The 17,074-nt window shown below is 40.1% G+C and overlaps 2 protein-coding genes across 3 annotated transcripts; one reads left to right on the forward strand and one right to left on the reverse strand.

Moving 5' to 3' along the window:
- Positions 1-1,603: 1,603 nt before the first annotated feature.
- RB195_004484 (uncharacterized protein) lies at positions 1,604-11,236 on the forward strand (the record flags this gene model as incomplete). Of its 2 annotated transcripts, XM_064182341.1 has the most annotated exons (23): positions 1,604-1,619; positions 1,934-2,036; positions 2,095-2,246; positions 2,547-2,628; positions 4,455-4,612; positions 4,992-5,075; positions 5,147-5,284; positions 5,356-5,439; positions 5,792-5,935; positions 6,050-6,133; positions 6,497-6,640; positions 6,722-6,805; positions 7,005-7,148; positions 7,341-7,424; positions 8,136-8,279; positions 8,390-8,473; positions 8,639-8,782; positions 9,591-9,677; positions 9,804-9,947; positions 10,014-10,149; positions 10,233-10,372; positions 10,948-11,062; positions 11,125-11,236. In XM_064182341.1, 23 exons carry the CDS (start codon positions 1,604-1,606, stop codon positions 11,234-11,236), a joined length of 2,607 nt encoding a protein of 868 aa, XP_064033608.1. The 2 variants fall into 2 exon arrangements, with proteins under 2 accessions (XP_064033608.1, XP_064033609.1); XM_064182342.1 differs by lacking the exons at positions 1,604-1,619; positions 1,934-2,036; positions 2,095-2,246; positions 2,547-2,628 and adding an exon at positions 4,010-4,086.
- A 1,272-nt stretch (positions 11,237-12,508) lies between these two features.
- On the reverse strand, positions 12,509-16,837 carry RB195_004485 (uncharacterized protein; the record flags this gene model as incomplete). The annotated part of the gene is made up of 6 exons (XM_013450017.2): positions 12,509-12,622; positions 13,025-13,115; positions 14,544-14,663; positions 15,379-15,454; positions 16,540-16,641; positions 16,756-16,837. 6 exons carry the CDS (start codon positions 16,835-16,837, stop codon positions 12,509-12,511), a joined length of 585 nt encoding a protein of 194 aa, XP_013305471.2.
- Between the last annotated feature and the right edge of the window lie 237 nt (positions 16,838-17,074).

The following is a 17,074-nucleotide window of genomic DNA, read 5'->3' on the forward strand; positions in this document are numbered from 1 at the left end:
GATTCACATGAGCTGAGCCCCTTGGCCACGGTTCTAAAACTTTCTAAAAAAAATTCCCTTACTTACGTGTAGGCTTGGTTCCCAGGACCTCACCACTAATTCACTGACCCTAAAATTTTGGACGGCCCAGGACTTACCGAAGATGGAACACATGAATTTGACCGTGAAAAACACCTTAGACCAATATATCGTGCCCTATGAGCTGAGTATTGAAAAATTATGTATTGAAATTATTAAAAAAAATTTAGCAAAAAAATGTTATTTACCAGTATAAAGTAAACAAAAACAAAACATATTCTGTAATCACCAACCAGCTGTTAATAAACGATTTCAACTACGGCAATTGCATGCGCTGCAATTATCCATTAATCGTACTGTAATTTTTCAGAATATTTCTAGAATGTGTAAATATTCCCTGATTTCACATAAGAATCCAAATCCAATGATCTAAGAAAAGTTCATCTAATGCTCACTAGATGTAATATAATCCAGAATAGACATTTAGTTTATTAATATTATCATACTAGATGCATTCAGACTTAAATTAAAAAATTTTCCATCAATTTTTCGCAACAAAGTAACAATCCTAGTGTTCTTTTCCTAAGAAGTAGGGTTTCCAGCATAAACATCCATCAGCCTTCGACTAAATATTCATTTTCTACATCTTTTTTTTTCATAACTTTATCATTCTTCACTTAAAACCGCCACAGCCGCACTACCAGTAAAAACAAGCCAACTTAGTATGTAAACACTTAAGAACTCGATCATAATTTATTCTTCCTGAGGATATCCTCCTTAATCCCTCTACAAGTATTTTCCGTAATCATTGATTTGATCTGACGCAACGCAAGATCAAACATCTCTCAATTGCTGCGCGACGGAAAACGAACTGCGACAAATGCGCCAATTTCGATTATGCGGTCAAAGCGGGGTGCGAAGATAGAAACTTCATTGTTCTCGGGAACAAGGAAGGAAGATATCGCTGATAGCGATATCTTCTTTTCTCAACTTTCCGTGAACGTCGCCGATTAACAGATCACCTCGAACGGAAGGAAATAACCTTTTATTCAAATTATTGGATTTCTAGCGGAGAAGAAAGTGATGGGTGCAAGAATTGGAAAAAGAGGGACATGAAGTCGTGGATTCGTCATGGAATCGAGGAAAAAAGATAACAGGATAGAAAAGGAGTTTCATAATTGTTGTAATAAGATCCCTTCATTTTGTACTCTCTTACAATTCTTCAAATTTTCACCTACCGATTCATTTAAATATAGTACATAAAAGATTACCAAAACTAATTGGATGAAACTTGGTAAAATTGGTAGAAACTGGACCTGTTACGGTTAGGGAAGTTTGATCGACTTCTAGATGAATCGCAATTATCTTACGTGATTGCGAGAAAAAGCGAGAGAAAACAAAACAAAAAAGAAAAGGAAAAAACAGAAAAATTGCACGAGAAACCTAATAATAAAGAAGTAACCGGAAGAAAAATGTTGTTCAAAAATTCTTCAAGTCTTCGAAGCTTGTTTTTCTGAAAACTCTTAGAATATTTCAAAATGTTTCATGAGACGAGAATAGCGCTAAAAATTTCTGTTTTTTTCAGATGACGGCAGGACCCGGTAAGTATTTCGTCGAGCATTTCGGAGATAATTTTAGAAATAGGAAAATTTTGTCATAGTTACTATCCTGTTACCGTTAGGGTCCCATAGGGTATACAATAAATGAAGGGGAAAAGTAGCCCTAGTACTAGTTAAAAATAGGAGAAATAAAATCACTTCCCTTCTGTGAATGTTAAAGGGTTTAATTTACTTCTCTCGTCCCTTCCCCTCATCCTTCCTAACATCTGGGATTAGGTACTTAAATAATACATGAGCTCTTAAGCTCACCTTTAACCCGTAATAACTTCTCAATGATCCAAGTACCACACCCTCAGTTTGTGACAACTGCGCTCCGGCAACTCAACTCACATGCCCTCAAGGAACAATTTGCGACTTCACACTTCTGCAAAGTTCCACGACTGGTGCTGGATGTTCAAAGTTAGTGTTTTCAACGATGTACTCAAAGGAACTCATGAATACAAATCCACAATTTTAGATATGCTTGTAAACAAGGTCAAATGATCGCAGAGTTTGAAGCTGAACCAACAGCCGTAAGCAACGCAGTATGCGATCGTGATAAACAACTGTTTTGGAGAGCGTCCACTGGAGAGTTGTTGGGGAAAAGTTTGCAAGCGACGTGTGGATTCCGTAAGTCTTACTCTGGATTTAGTTCACGACTATACGGCGTGATCACTCGCAATCCCTCCCCCCTCTATCAACGTAAAAAACCGTGGGAAACAGCGCTGCGTGATCTCGTCCGCCAAACGATGCAACTTATTACGCGATAGAACGCGAACACCCGCATTGTTGTCTTGTGGTCGCAATGCTGCAGAAAGGTAACTGGAATAACTAGCAAAAGCTCCTCTCCTCGCGCTGTCGTAGAGAAATCCTATATATCTCTTATTTGACGTCAAACTAATCCAGAAATTTCCATAAGATTTCTTTCAGCATGTTCCACCTGTCAACCTCTAACTGCTGTTGAAACACCATGTCCGGTGAACTACGACTGCTCAACCGAAGCCACTCCCAAGTGAGTTTTTCTTTTAATTTTCAAACCGAAAAAAAAAGAAAAAGAAACTCACATGTGAGGTGAACAGCAAGCGCTGGTAGCGGTATTACATCGTGTGGCAACGATTTCCAGAGAAATCTTCCTATGGAGAAAATGCAAAGTCTTTTGCTTGCCTAAAATATTTGCAAATTAGTTCCTGAGTAGCTGCAGTTCACGAGTTTTTCCCGTAAAATCGAGTGAAAGACTGGATATACTGGAGCGTAGAGTCGGCGTAAAACGTTTTGTAATACGACAACGCGACCTCGGTGATGGGTTGCACTAAACTATGTACTCTCTACAGTATGCGGAAAATCCCCGAACCTCTTTCATTTTTTTGCGCTTTTGTGGTTTTTCATCACTTTTTTCACTATTGCTCTCACTACTCTTCAGGTTGCTCCTGATTTCAGAGCATATCCCTAAAGACTTCATTTTGCAGGGATTGGAATTCTGCGTTCCTTTTTGTGTAACGGTGCTTAGTTAGCCTACTTCTAGGAAAAAGATTTTGGGATTTTACCATAATTTGGATCATTAAAGTTACAAACGCTAATGACACACAGTTAAACAAAAAGGAATGAGAAAGAAATTGGGAATAAATGTAGTTGGGGGGGGGGGGGGGTGGCACTCAGTGGCGCTCTTATTTCTCGAGGTAAATAATCAAATAATTAATCAGGGCTCTAAGGCCTCTTCAGCGTTAATCTTAGAGGATCTATGTCATGTAAACTAAAGCTACTAATAGAAAAAAAACTATGTTAAATCCTCGGGAAATAAGGGCGCCAATGAGTTGGCAGCAAAAAAAAACCCAAAGAAAACATAATTAGCAAAATGTTAGCAAAAAGTTTAAGCAATTAGTTCCGGAGAGTTTTCTGCGTACTGTAAAGGAATCACCTATGCACGCCTTCACCGTGGACGTAATGCCCCGTCCTGTTACGAACGACTGTGCTTGCTAGGTTTGATATGATTTCCGGAAAGTCAAAGTCATGGGATGAAAATGAGGCATTGAAAAGACTTCACTCCAGTAAATAGAGACATCTATGAAATTATTACACATATTTGCCCTATTCCAAAATTTGAGAAAGATTCAGAAACCAAAAAAAAAGCCTCTATCAAAGGACGAACATCTTTACAGGGATTTAAATGATCAATAGTATGAGTGAAGATAAATAACTAATAGGAATAGTAAAGGATTAACTATATTTGTTTGTGTCCGACAAGAAGACCGCCCAGAAGTCACATTTGCACGGCGGCTGTATTGATGGTCAACAGGTCGAGCAGCTATTCGTTGATCTACGGTAGCACTCAACAAGAAATTCATCGATGCTTCATCGTGCGCAGTCTAAATCCATTAAAATGACATCATTTCTGGATGGCAGCTCTCGACATCCCACCGCTTTTCACGTTCGGCCGCGGTTGGATCCAACTCCAACAGAGGAGCAAGTTTTAGTGAGCCGTCGTGTGTATATTTAATGTTATTACATTATGATGACTTTGGAAAAATTTACTTCTGTTCAACTAATGTAAAATCCTCCAAGCCTATCGGATATTCGGGATTCATCAGCCCTGAATCACGCATTAAATTGCAATTAACGGAATAGTTCTAGCGTTATGTCCGCAACAGAGAAAAATTCTGCCCTCGATAGTCATAGCAGAATTCTTTTTCATTAGTTTAAGTTTTTTCATTTTGCTGATAAGACATCTCAAAATCTTAGCCTACAAACTTCAAAATTTCTGCTTTTCTTTCTTCTAATTGTGGATGATTAACGCTCTCGTTGATGAATGTTCGGTCCGTTCTAGCATTCTACTTTTTCCAGCCCTATCAGTTATTCGACGGATCCACAAGGCTGCACGGTGGCTGTTTGCACGAACGGAAAGATGTTCAGCGTTGGACAACCAGTACAGACCGCTATTTGTGCTAATGGCGGTTATTTGACTAACGGAGATATCGTCAATCAAGTTGCTTGCGGACTGCGTGAGTTTCATGGATTTTCTACAACAGTTCTTCTTATACGGTTAAAATAGGTCAGAATTTCTGTTGCATGTTTTACGGTACGCAGTACAACAGTTAATAACCATAGGCGTAACACACCTACCTTATCGTATATAGTCGGCTCAAAACGACATAAAGTGCGGTGCAATTGCGTATGCGGTTGCGCTCGCGAAGTGGTGCGGTGGAGCGTTGCGGCTGCAATCCATCGGGGACCATCGCGAACTGCAGCAATGAACGGTGGTAGCAAGGGTCCTCAATCGATCGTAACCGTTATGCTCCTGTGCGCTGCTTCGAACGCAACCTCTTACGCAGCTGTACCGTACCTCATATCGTTTTGGCTCAACTATACATTCCGTTTCAGCCTGTACTACTTGTACGGCTCTACCACAAGATGGTCTCACTTGTCCGGCTGGTCTCACCTGCACAACGGTCTCACAGCGAGCGGGTTGGTCGAGTGTTGTTTTGGTGTTTTGTTATATTGAGGCAGTAGAGAAGACTGACCGGATAAAATCTCAGGACAATGCAGCGAAGCGTACTGTCCAACCGGTGTCATGACCGCCGATGGCACGACGGTGGATTTCTTGACTTGCAATGGACAAGGAAAATGGGTAGACGCTGCTGGTACCGCATATACAGCTGCACAATGTGAAATGTGTGAGTTACGACGGTATTTATAATTCCTAACGTAAGGATGGAATATTTTTCTTCAAAAAAAATTGTTCCAGCTTGTGAACTTTGTACTGCTTTGACAAATGCCGGTATGCCATGTCCAACGGGACTTATTTGCGAAGCTACGATGGAGCGAGAAGGTGATTTCTTGCAAGATCGGCTACAAGTTACGGTTCAATCAAAATCTTGCATCTTCCATGCAGCGTTGTCTGACTGATTTGGAAGAGTCTACCGTAAACGTTTGAGCGACAGGACACTCAGTGAAATGGGTATCGGAAATAAGCATGCGCTAGCATTTGCCTTGTAACTCGAAATTTTTCGAGGCGCTGTAGTTGAGACAATTGTGCACGCAATTTCGGGTGCGGAGATAGAAACGAAAAAAGAGGGAGAAAGAAGAACGTACAAGAAAAGGATTTCCCTGGGGGTAGGGCTTTTTGCGCTCGCGCGCGAGGGGCAGTTCACCTAAGATTTGAGCAATCCGGGTTTTTGCAGGGCAATGCAAGGAAACGTATTGTGCTACGGGCACAATGACAGGAAACACTCAACGGACGACGGTCACGTCGTTGACATGCAATGGTCTCAGTCAATGGGTGGATCCGCAAAATGCTATCTATGCCAGCGCACAATGCGAAATTCGTATGTTCTCGAACTTTCGTTGGATTTCCTCACTAATTTTTTCTTGGAGATTTTCTCCTGCTATTTAACTTACGTCGGCTCATTTGCTAGCGGTATAAAAGCTGTGCATTTCAGCTTGTGATCAATGTACTGCTTTAACAAACACTGGTATGACTTGCCCTACGGGTTCAGTGTGCACCCAGGTCGTAAGTCAAGCAGGTTTGTTTTTTCTATGGATTGACACAACATGCACAAAGTCCAGGGGCTCGTTACCGATGAACGGCTCACCGAAATAGTTCGCTGCTGTTTTTTTTAACTGCTTTGTATGAAACATTTTCTAAAAGGCGATTTAAGTTTTTCTTAGCCATATTACGACATCAACCTGGTACCTTCATAATCAAAGAGTTCTTTTCTCATTCTTTACAAACGTTTCCATTCGCTAGTATTGTTAAAATTTCAACGGAACACCACCCGAATTTTTCTTTTTTCAGTCAAAAGTTTAAAAGTGATGGAAGTAGAATTTCATCTGTGAATATCGTATATTCAGCGGTCAAATCGAGTAGTGTTCAATGAAGTGTTTAGGCCAATGTCCTGCTGTTATTTGCACCACTGGAACCATGAAGGCAAATCCAGGAAATGTAGCGGTGACAACATTGACTTGCGACCGCACAGCACAATGGATTGACGCGCAGATGGCCGTATACACTGCAGCTCAATGCGAAGCTTGTGAGCGCAAAAATTTCACTACATTGTTTTCTATATCCAGAGTAATGTTTGTTGATTTTTGTAATAAACGAAACTTTTCAGCTTGTATTCAATGTACGGCACTATCGAACACAGGCATGACCTGCCCGACAGGATTTATTTGTGAAGCAGCCACTAGACGTGAAGGTATCATTCATCTATTTGTAATCCCTTTGTACACGGTTTTTTTTTGGATTGAATTAAACGACAAACGACGAAATCTCATCAAATTCTCGTGAATTTGGGTATTTTTGGATTTGAGAACATAGAACAACTATCATAAAAGTATACAAGAATTAGGCTGAATTAGGCGTTCTGGAAAATTCCTTAGAAATGGAAATTTCAGCTCAGTGCTCGGAGACGTTTTGTGCTACTGGAACACTTACTGGAAATACTGCTAGAACACCACTTACCGTTCTAACATGTAACGCAATGTCACAATGGATTGATGCACAATCTACTTCCTACACAATCGCTCAATGTGAAATCCGTAAGTTCACCACTAGCCTGGAATGCACGATATTTTTACATTCAAATACAATAAGTGATTCTGAATTTATGATGTTTTAAGTGAAAAGTTTAGAAAAAGTAAGAAATTAGAACGTTTTGGAAGATTAAGATCAGAAACCTTAAAGTCAAATGCTTAGCATACGTTACGTAGTATAAATGACGCACATTTCAGCTTGTGATAAATGTACTGCTTTGACCAATACTGGTATGACATGCCCTACTGGTTTTGTGTGCACTCAGGTTGTCAGTCAAGCAGGTTCGTTCTTTGACGCGACGTACATACACAAAATCTCACGACTTACCATCGACAAACGGCTGAAATAGAGCTGTGACAAAGTTAAACCTTAATTACCAGTTAATAACAGCAAAGAAATAAGTCTTCAGTAAATTCCGAATAATTGATTAGTTGACTAGTTGTATAACTGGTAGCTAGCATGTAGTCTAGAACTCTTAACTGTCCATGGGAGCTAAGCCATTAGCTTCTAGAACGTCCAAGAAAAATCCGAGCATATCATCGTTTCCAGGATGCTCTCTAGTTTGTTAGTGCACTAGTTTTTTTTACTCACCGCGGCACCCATCCGATTGTCTCAGAAAAACATCCGAAACACTCGTTTCGCATCTACAAGAACAGATTGACCATGTACAGCCGTTTTTTTAAATTGAAATGCTTTGATTACATTTTTTGAGGAGATTAAATATTTGTTACGCTACAACGATTAATTGTTGATTTCTAAATTCAATGACTGGTAATTCGCAAATCAGAAGTTTTGTACTTTGCGGTCATTTCTACATCTTAATAGTACTGTTTTAAAAGAACCGATAATGCAACATACTAGAGTACTTCTCCAGGTTACTTTTTCTTTGATCCAAGAGTCTAAAAGTGAAGTGGACGACAGAACTAAGATTTCACTTGTGGAACCTATTTTCAAAAAAACAAAAAAAAGGTAGTGTTCAACGAATTGTTTAGGTCAATGCCCCGCAGTTATTTGCACCACTGGATCCATGAAGGCAAATCCAGGAAACGTAGCGGTGACGACATTGACTTGCGACGGTTCAGCGCAGTGGATTGACGCACAGATGGCCGTGTACACTGCAGCTCAGTGCGAAGCTCGTGAGTACAAAAATCCCATTGGGAATGGGTTTCAGTCCATTGTTTGTTGTGTTTGTGTATGTTTTGTATTAAATAGCGTCCATTTGATTTATGATAAGCAAGATTTGCAGCTTGTACGCAATGTATGGCGCTGTCCAACTCTGGTATGCTCTGCCCGAAAGGATTTATTTGTGAAGCAGCTATTAGACGTGAAGGTAACTTCCATCTATGAGTAATCCTCCTGCATAATCAAATTTCGCTTGGAGTGAAAATGAAGGATGAAATTTTACGAAATTTCTATGAATTCGAGGGATGTTCGAGGCATTTACGTACCAATGTGAAGTAGAGTACCAAACTTCTGTTCGAAATGGAAATTACAGCTCAATGCTCGGAAACGTATTGTCCTAGTGGAACACTTACTGGAAATGCGGATAGAACATCACTTACTGTTCTCACATGCAACGCAATGTCACAATGGTTGGATGCACAATCCACTTCTTACACAAGCGCTCAATGCGAAATCCGTGAGTTCACAAGTGATAGTGAATGCATTATCACCTTATTATATTACTATATTCATATCTATTACATATCATTCTATTCGCAGCTGAACAGTCGACAAAAAATGTTTTGTATTGTGGTGATGCGACAAGTTCTCGGTGAATGTGTGCACTGAACCACTAAACCTAGTTTGCGAAATGCACCCCAGACCTCTTCTCTCTTGTTTTTTTTTTGTAGCTTTTCTTTTTTCGTATAATGAAATGAATGAACAAAGGATAAAACTTAACTAGGAAAGGACTTTGTTAAGACTAAGTAATCCTATTTATATACCGTTACACAACGAAAAAAACAAGAAGAAACTAGGTCCGGTGAGCCTTTCCCTGCTACAGTGTTACAACATGTTTCATTCCGAATCTGTGTATCAAGGTGTGTATCAAAGTGGTACCTTGATATATACCTTTTTGATGTGAAGAAGATCGAAAGTTTAAGAAATTAACAAACAAAGCACTTTGAAGTATAATATCAAAAATTCATGAGTCGAAGGCTTCGCACACAATCACTTTCAACCTTAGTTTTAGCTGTCAGATGGCTTCGTAACTTGCTTAAAATTGTAATTGTGGGCAGTACGAGTCCACTATATATGAAAGCACTACATTGATGTTTTCAACGAGGAATGATGGTTGATGATCGATGTCCATATACACTCGAAATTTGGATGAGATGCACCATCTCTATGCGCCTTTCTTCTGACAAACCTTTTCTTCTTTCTTTTTTCACTTTATCAATTTGTTCAAATTGGACTTTTGAAATAGGATTCTATGCTTTTTTCAGCATGTAACCAGTGTTCCGCGCTGACCAATGCTGGAATGACTTGTTTGCCTGGTTTCAAATGCACAACCGTTTCAACGAGGAATGATGGTAGGAAATTTGTCAACATTCTGGAAATTTAGTCGGAAGTAAAAGGAAATTTCCTTTTCCGAGGATTGAATCTATGTGAAAAATGTTGACTGGTGAGGAATCCGTAGTGAATAAGGGGTACTTGAGGTCAATGTCCGGAAGCATACTGCGAAAGTGGACTAATGACGGCTGGAGCTGGGCGAACAACAGTAACATCACTAACATGCAACGGTCAACAGCAATGGGTAGACACTCAAATGACCGTTTATTCTATAGCTCAGTGTGAAACATGTAAGTTTACTTCCATTTCTTTGCGTATTACCGTTCGAATATTATCGTATTCCTTGTTTATTCCAGCTTGCACTTGCTCTACATTGACCATTACACCTTCACCGAATCGTGTACCTCCTACACGAGGTAATGACTTAGGACCACTCGACGCTTCAGGTTGTTCAACATTGGCGACGCGTTGTAGTATGAATGATCTTTATAGGTAAATTCAGCGCTTTCCCGGCTAGGATTTCATTCACTTTTTTTACTATTCCATGTGTATTTTCAATCAAACGTTGAATTAAGGCTGGTCACATCGAACGGTGTCGTGACGCTTCAACCACCTGCTGCTCGAAGTACAGCGATGACCTGTGTGGCCGGGCAATGGATGGCTACTATCAATGGGGTTCAAACCACCGTTCAAGAACAAGCTTGCTACGTTTTCCGTGAGTTTTCAAGTATCGTCTTCTTTCCGAGATCTCCTTCGGTGCCTTCGACGTCACCCATCAACTATATCCCATAAACTGAACAGAAAAAGTTAATTGCGGGGATAAATAACGAGTTCAAGCTATTTGATGAGGTACATAGTACGACAGCGACCTCAGTTAGGTTCAAAACACTCAAGAACAAGCTCACTACGTTTTTCTTGAGTTTTGAAACTTACGATAGTCATATTTTTGAGAACAGTGAATTTTTTGTAAGCATAGATGTTTAAGGATGAGGACATTCAAACTAAGTGAACGACAACAGTGGTTAGCAAAGTATTAGTGCGATAAAAGGCTGGGATTAGAAAAAAACACTTGAAACAAAGTCCTAAGAGTCGGTCGGCAGTGAAATTCCACAACTAAAAGCAATAAACCATGGACGTTTCTGTTGGAACGTGTGTATCGTAGTGTGCTTTAGAAATTCATTTGCCTCTGCCTTGATTTAATCGAAAGTGCATCGTTTTGCTGGAATTTTGGTTTAACCCTCCTTTGTGAAACAGTGATCGTAGAGCTTGTTTGTAACAAATGCAGTTCAGCTTGTACCACATGCGGTAATGTCAACACTGGACCAGGTGTTACGACGACACTCAATTACGATGCTACTACTTGGTGTAAAGGATACACATTAAGCGGCTGCCCTAACGGATACAAGTAAGTTATGAAAAATTGCTACCTTAGCGACTTCGACTCATCAAATTACGCAATAATTCCAGAATTGGTACCACCACTATCGGCACGACATTAACATGTACAGGTGCTCTGAGGTGGTCGAGCGGTTCTTTCAGTGGTCCTATCGCTGGACAAGTGACAGTGAACTGTGTTTAATGTGACAGATATGTATGTTCACAAAGGTTTCAAATGGGACAACCATTCTGTAACGGGTAGTAGTGTGGTTATTTATTGTGGTCTTAGCACTTCATAATAAAGTATTTTAAAGCGTCTAGAGCAGGTTGAATCGCGATGGCTCAAAATGGAATAAAGATCAAAAACCTTCGATTCTGTGTCGTCCAGTAAGTAACGTTCCCTAATATTCTGATGGTTTTTCTGACTTTTTTAAGTACTACGAACGCAGAATCGGTTCGTTTGCGGATTTTGAGAGCTTTTCAAAGCTTTTGACTTCCATTTTATTTTATTTTATGCAACCAGTGACACGAAGATTGATAGTTTGAGAAAATAGATGTGTGCATAAGGTACACATACTCTGGGACCTTTCAATATGCATAGTTTAATGGACGCTTATATAGTTATAGGACGCTATAGCTTATTGTTGTAGGACGCTCGCATGTTTAGTTGTTTATCCACAAAGTAAGACAGCAGACATTTTCATCGGTCGAAAGATTCAATCGAATAAAAACCCATAGTGAGAAATTACGTACATAGCTATCCAGGGAATGCTACCCTTCACTTTTTAGAAAAGAAAATAAGGACAACGACGTGAATGATTGCAGGAGATTGTGGATTTTGGATTGGAGTTAAACAAAACTGAGTGGTCCCAGTGTGATTGAGAATAAGAAAATTCTCGAAAATTTTATAACTAGAGAAATCATTTATATGGAGAGCGGAAAATGTTGGATATTTCGGCTTTCGCATATTTCGGCAGTTTTTGCACTTTTTTTTGTTGCGGTCGCTAATTCCACATTACTCTATTCCCTCATTTCGTCTTGGGACTCCATGGTAGTCAGCGCTGTGGTAGCGGCGCAGAGAGCAGTTGTTTTTGATGCACTTTCTTCTTATCTGATCTAAGATATACCGGATACAGTCGAATTTCCGGAATCCACGCACGTTGTTGTTGTTTTTGTCAGGTTGTTCAGGTTTCTATATCCAAATTCTTTTGGTTTACATTTAGTTCGTACCGTAACTCAACCAAAAAAAAAAGTAATTCTGATGTTCTAATTGATCTTTTATGGTTGAACAACAAGATTTTCTTTGGTTTATTTCTGAAATGTATTTCTTAAACATACATACATTCTGTAATTAACAATGATCTAATATAAAATCATAGTATCGATGAAAAATGACATGACAAATGGTTAATCTAAACATTTAAATCTGTGATAATCCCCCTTTCCCGAGTTTTCCACGGTCCATGCTGCCGATTCAATCATCATCACTGGCTGAACTATGCTCTTGACGATATTCTTCTAACGCTTCCAACGCTTCAATAAGAAGACGACGTAGATGATCCGTATGACTCACTTCGAATGCCCACAACTGAAAATTCAGAGGATAGGGCGGCTTGGAACGATTTTTCCGTGGTTCCCGTATCTCTGCGCCGAAACTGTTTAGCTAAGCAGAAAACGATCACTGGTTGCCTTTCATTACCCATGTAGGGATTTTTCTCATTTTTTGAGGGCGCATAAATCCTTTTCCCAGAACACATCATGTGAACTGAGCTCTGAGTAGGTCGTAGTGTTCCCAAGGTTTCAAATCGTTGAATTTGTGCCGGAAGAAATTTTTAAATTCCACTTTCAGTCCGTAACTACTTGAGTGGAAAGCTGGCAACATCAAGAAAAAAAAGTGTCTCCATACTACTTTTAGAGCATCTCAGTTATTTAACGTTTATTATTTTTTTTAACTGGTACAGCAAATTTGTTTAAGAAAACGTTAACAAACCTCTTTACCACGAGAAAACGATGTGACCGCAAATGTCGCCAACAAAACCAAAGCGATAACGCTCGTCGTTATCACCAGTACCGCCGTAACCCTAAATGAAGTGGTTTTTTTTGGAACAGCAAATATAAGATATATTTCTCAAAAGTTGATAGATATAGACGTGGTTAGAAGAAGACTACCAGATCCAGAAAATCTGCGATTTTCATATTTCAAGACCTATAAAATGCCTTCGACACGAAGTATAAACAGCGATAAACGGTTTCATCTATTTTCATGTTCACTTTTTGTTTCGATTCAAAATTTCTACAAACTATTTGTACATTCGTTTACTGTTCTTCATATTTATTGTTGTATAAAATTAGATTCAGAGTATTGTCAAAAACATTGCATCGGCCGGGAATCGAACCCGGGCCGCCCGCGTGGCAGGCGAGCATTCTACCACTGAACCACCGATGCTTGGAATTCTATTCCCCAAGAACCTTATATAACAAAGATGGAGTCTCAAACAGAGTGGATAAAATTTAGGAAAAAAGTTCGGTGTGAGTGCGAGATTTCATTTTCCTTACCTCTTAATCCTGAAAAGACGAAAAAAAAGATCACTCCGGAAAGAAATAACGTGGATTCGTTCGCGCTGACGAATTCGTCGAAGTGGGGTTAGTTTTTTTTAAAGTTTTTTCATCGTACATTATTCTACTTTTTATGGAATTCGTTAAATAAGCATATAATCTATGAGCAATCACTAATAACTCCATCCCACAAATTTCTGGACTTTTTTTTCTTGAAATAAGAAATAAGAATGTTCAAATTAGTTCGGATTAAACTGTTGAACGCGATGTCGCTGGCGATGATCTAAGGGCTATAAATTTCATGAGTTAGAAATGCTAATTTTAATAATGCTATAGTATATTCTTTTTTTTTGTTATTTCGTTACTTTCTTTACATTGTGAACTTTTACCACCCATGAATCTGGGGTGGTACGGGTTTCCGACGGGTAATGCCTATACGACGGGATCGTAGATTGTGGAGAAGAGGGTGATTCCGTTCATCTTTCCTTGTATCCGTGTAAACGGACGATCCCGGAACGCTGTTTCTTACGATGTCCTCAATTGCAGCGCGCCAACAGTCTAAGATAACCCAGCTGGAACCCGTACCACCTCAGGCTCCTGGCGGTGATGTCTTTAAGGGTTATTGTAATTGTTATTCACCGTTTTAAACATTCAAGGTTCGTCAGAGCTGCTGGTTACAGTTTAACAGTCATTTTGGTTTTTACAAAGCATTCCGTGTCATGTTCCACAAGTATTCGAATAATTCATTGAATATTCACAAGCGAAAAGCGCGAACATGAAATTATTGGTGCTGTTTTTGATTTCGCTTAGTCATCTAAGATTGTGTCTCCTCCGTTTTTTCTCACAAATAATTTTCACTCAAAATATTTATAATGACCTTCCACATAGAGAAGTGGGGGATTATTTCAGGTTTAGCATTTTAATTTAAAAAAAAGACATTTCATGCGACTTACCGGTACTGCAAGTTAACGATTTGAGCTGGATACGACATTAAAAGAGAACACATCAAGAGAATAAATATCGATATACACATGGATGCAGCTACTACAGAATGGCAGATAAGAAGCGGCCAACTAAAAAAAATTTTTGGAAAAATGATATAGTAAAATAGAGGACTGATTCAAGGAGCTTGGAAGATGAGGTTACCCAAGGTTGAGAAAAATTGATTGGTTTCGAGGTTAGTGTAGTCGGCTTAATCCTCATCGTCATCCCTCTATCCCTCTTCAGAACTCACGTCCCTGAGGTGTTCCGGTCACACCGACGTGATTAGCCGTCGCGGATACCGTCATCCAGCATACTGTATATTCTTGAGACTAGGTAGATAGGTTAAAAACGTAGGGAATCAAGACCTCGGGAACCAGTCCTTGGCAAAAGTTATCCGTTCTGTCACACTGAATTGACAGGAGCTGTCTACCGAGTCCACCTCAGGACATTCGGCGTTCGCAGGTGCATCGTTCAGGCGAGGCGTCAACTATCCCTGGATTTGGAACAGAATGGACGAATGGACGTGCAAGCGCTTGATGTAAAATGAGATGCTTGGACAGGGCCGTGTTCAAGGACGACACACCTCGGCGAAGACGCGAGCAGTCGCTTCAGGGAATAATATCAACCCATCGATTGTAGTCATGTGAGTAAATGCTTTCTTATTCATTTATTTATTCCTTCTCCTCTCTCATTCTATTCCCCTTTCTCTTTTCCTCCCTCACTCTTATTCCAGAACACAAATGTCATGATCCTCCTGTTGTTGTTCACTCATTACTTCAATACAGAGAAATATCAACCACTCACCAATTGAATATGACTCCGAAGTAGAATTGTATGGACAGACAGAATAGCAGAAAACCGAAACAAATTAAGCAGTATCCTGAATACGGAAAATTTCCCGTCAAAGCTAGAAAATGAGCACTTTTTACCTGTTCACTTAGTCTGAGATTTCTGAAAAAAAAAACAAGAAGAGTAGTTTGACAATTTTAGGTAGAACAGAAAGCAAGAAGGAATTCCCATGCTGTTTTTTTTCTATCCCGAGATGATTTTGTTTGTCAAAGTTCATTTTGCATCTATTTATTTGCTTTTCACCATCCACTTAGCGGTTGGGATCGAGGTGCGATCATGGCGAACTGCAGAGATCGGTAGCGTTAGCGAGTATCCTTACACGATCGCAACCGCTACGCTCCACTGCGCCGCTTCGAGCGCAACCGCCTGCGCAACTGTCCGTGTTTCATGTTGTTTTGACTCAGCTATTGATAGGTTGCACGTACAACCGCGCACTTTTACAGTAGGATGACATGAAACATTTTACAGTAGGATGACATGAATGACATGAAACACGTACGCAATTGCGTCCGCAGCTTCTCTCGAGGCGATTCGGAGGAGTGTAGCGACTAAGAGGGTGGTGAAACCCTTCCTGGCACCAAAAATCGCTGCAGTTTGCGACGGGGTTCCCACCGCGGTCCCAACCGCTGCCTCCACCGCGCCGTTTCCAGCGCGTACGCAAATGCACTGCAACTACACTAGTGATTCAAGTTGTTTTGACCCGACTATACGGTAGCTATCTTTGCGCCCTGATGATAGCGATGCGTTTCCGGCAGCTCGAACACCTTCCCGTGTGCTTCCATTTTCTTCTCCACCCTTCCACCAGTCAAATACTCCTCGCTGTAGTTGGCGCAAAGATAGGATGCGCTCGCTTGTGCATAACCGCTCCTGCCATTTTACACCAGAAATCGGAACGGGATTATCAGTCTTGAGATCAACGCAAAATATATAACATGCGTACTTTTTTCGTTCGTTGGCCTCGCTCGAGAGGAAATATCGTTTTTTCGTGCAGAAAAATGTGAACTACACTGGCGCAGCGGATTCGAGTTGCGGTGGACGCGTCGCGGCCGCCGATGCAACGGCTGATTTCTTTGTGTTTTCACCTTAAACCTGCATAGTCCGGAAAGTGTAACTTACCACAAACTTGTTCCTTGTAGAGGATGATTTCCATTATGCCAAATATTAGTAGAATTGCAGCAAAACCGATTTCCGTAATCGATGAAATCTCACTTCTACGATCTAGAATTAGATCCGAGAGTTAGCTTATGACCGGTCAGTGTACAATGGAAGAGTTTTTCGTTTTTTTTTCCAAACTTTTCGATGAAACTTCGAAAATATTTCGACGAAACTTACAGTGTACAATAAATTTGCTTTCCAGAAGTTCATCTGCTCTGAAAACGACGTCAGGCTGAGCCTGATCATCGCCAACATTCATCAGCTGACTCCTGCTATAGAAATGATTCGAATGCGGTTTGCTATATGTTTTCGTACAGAATGTATGATATATGGGTTTGGTAGAAAACATACAATTACATTAAAGGAGGTCCAATGAGAGCAGCGGTCGTTTCCAGAATTATCTTGGATATTATCTTCCTTTGGATTGTCCTAGATTGGCGTACAGAAGTAGCTGGTCATGGTTATCGTTTTTTTCTCTCTGGATGTGTTTGTAGTA

Source organism: Necator americanus, chromosome I, assembly GCF_031761385.1.
Source record: "Necator americanus strain Aroian chromosome I, whole genome shotgun sequence".
Taxonomy (NCBI): Eukaryota; Metazoa; Nematoda; class Chromadorea; order Rhabditida; family Ancylostomatidae; genus Necator; species Necator americanus.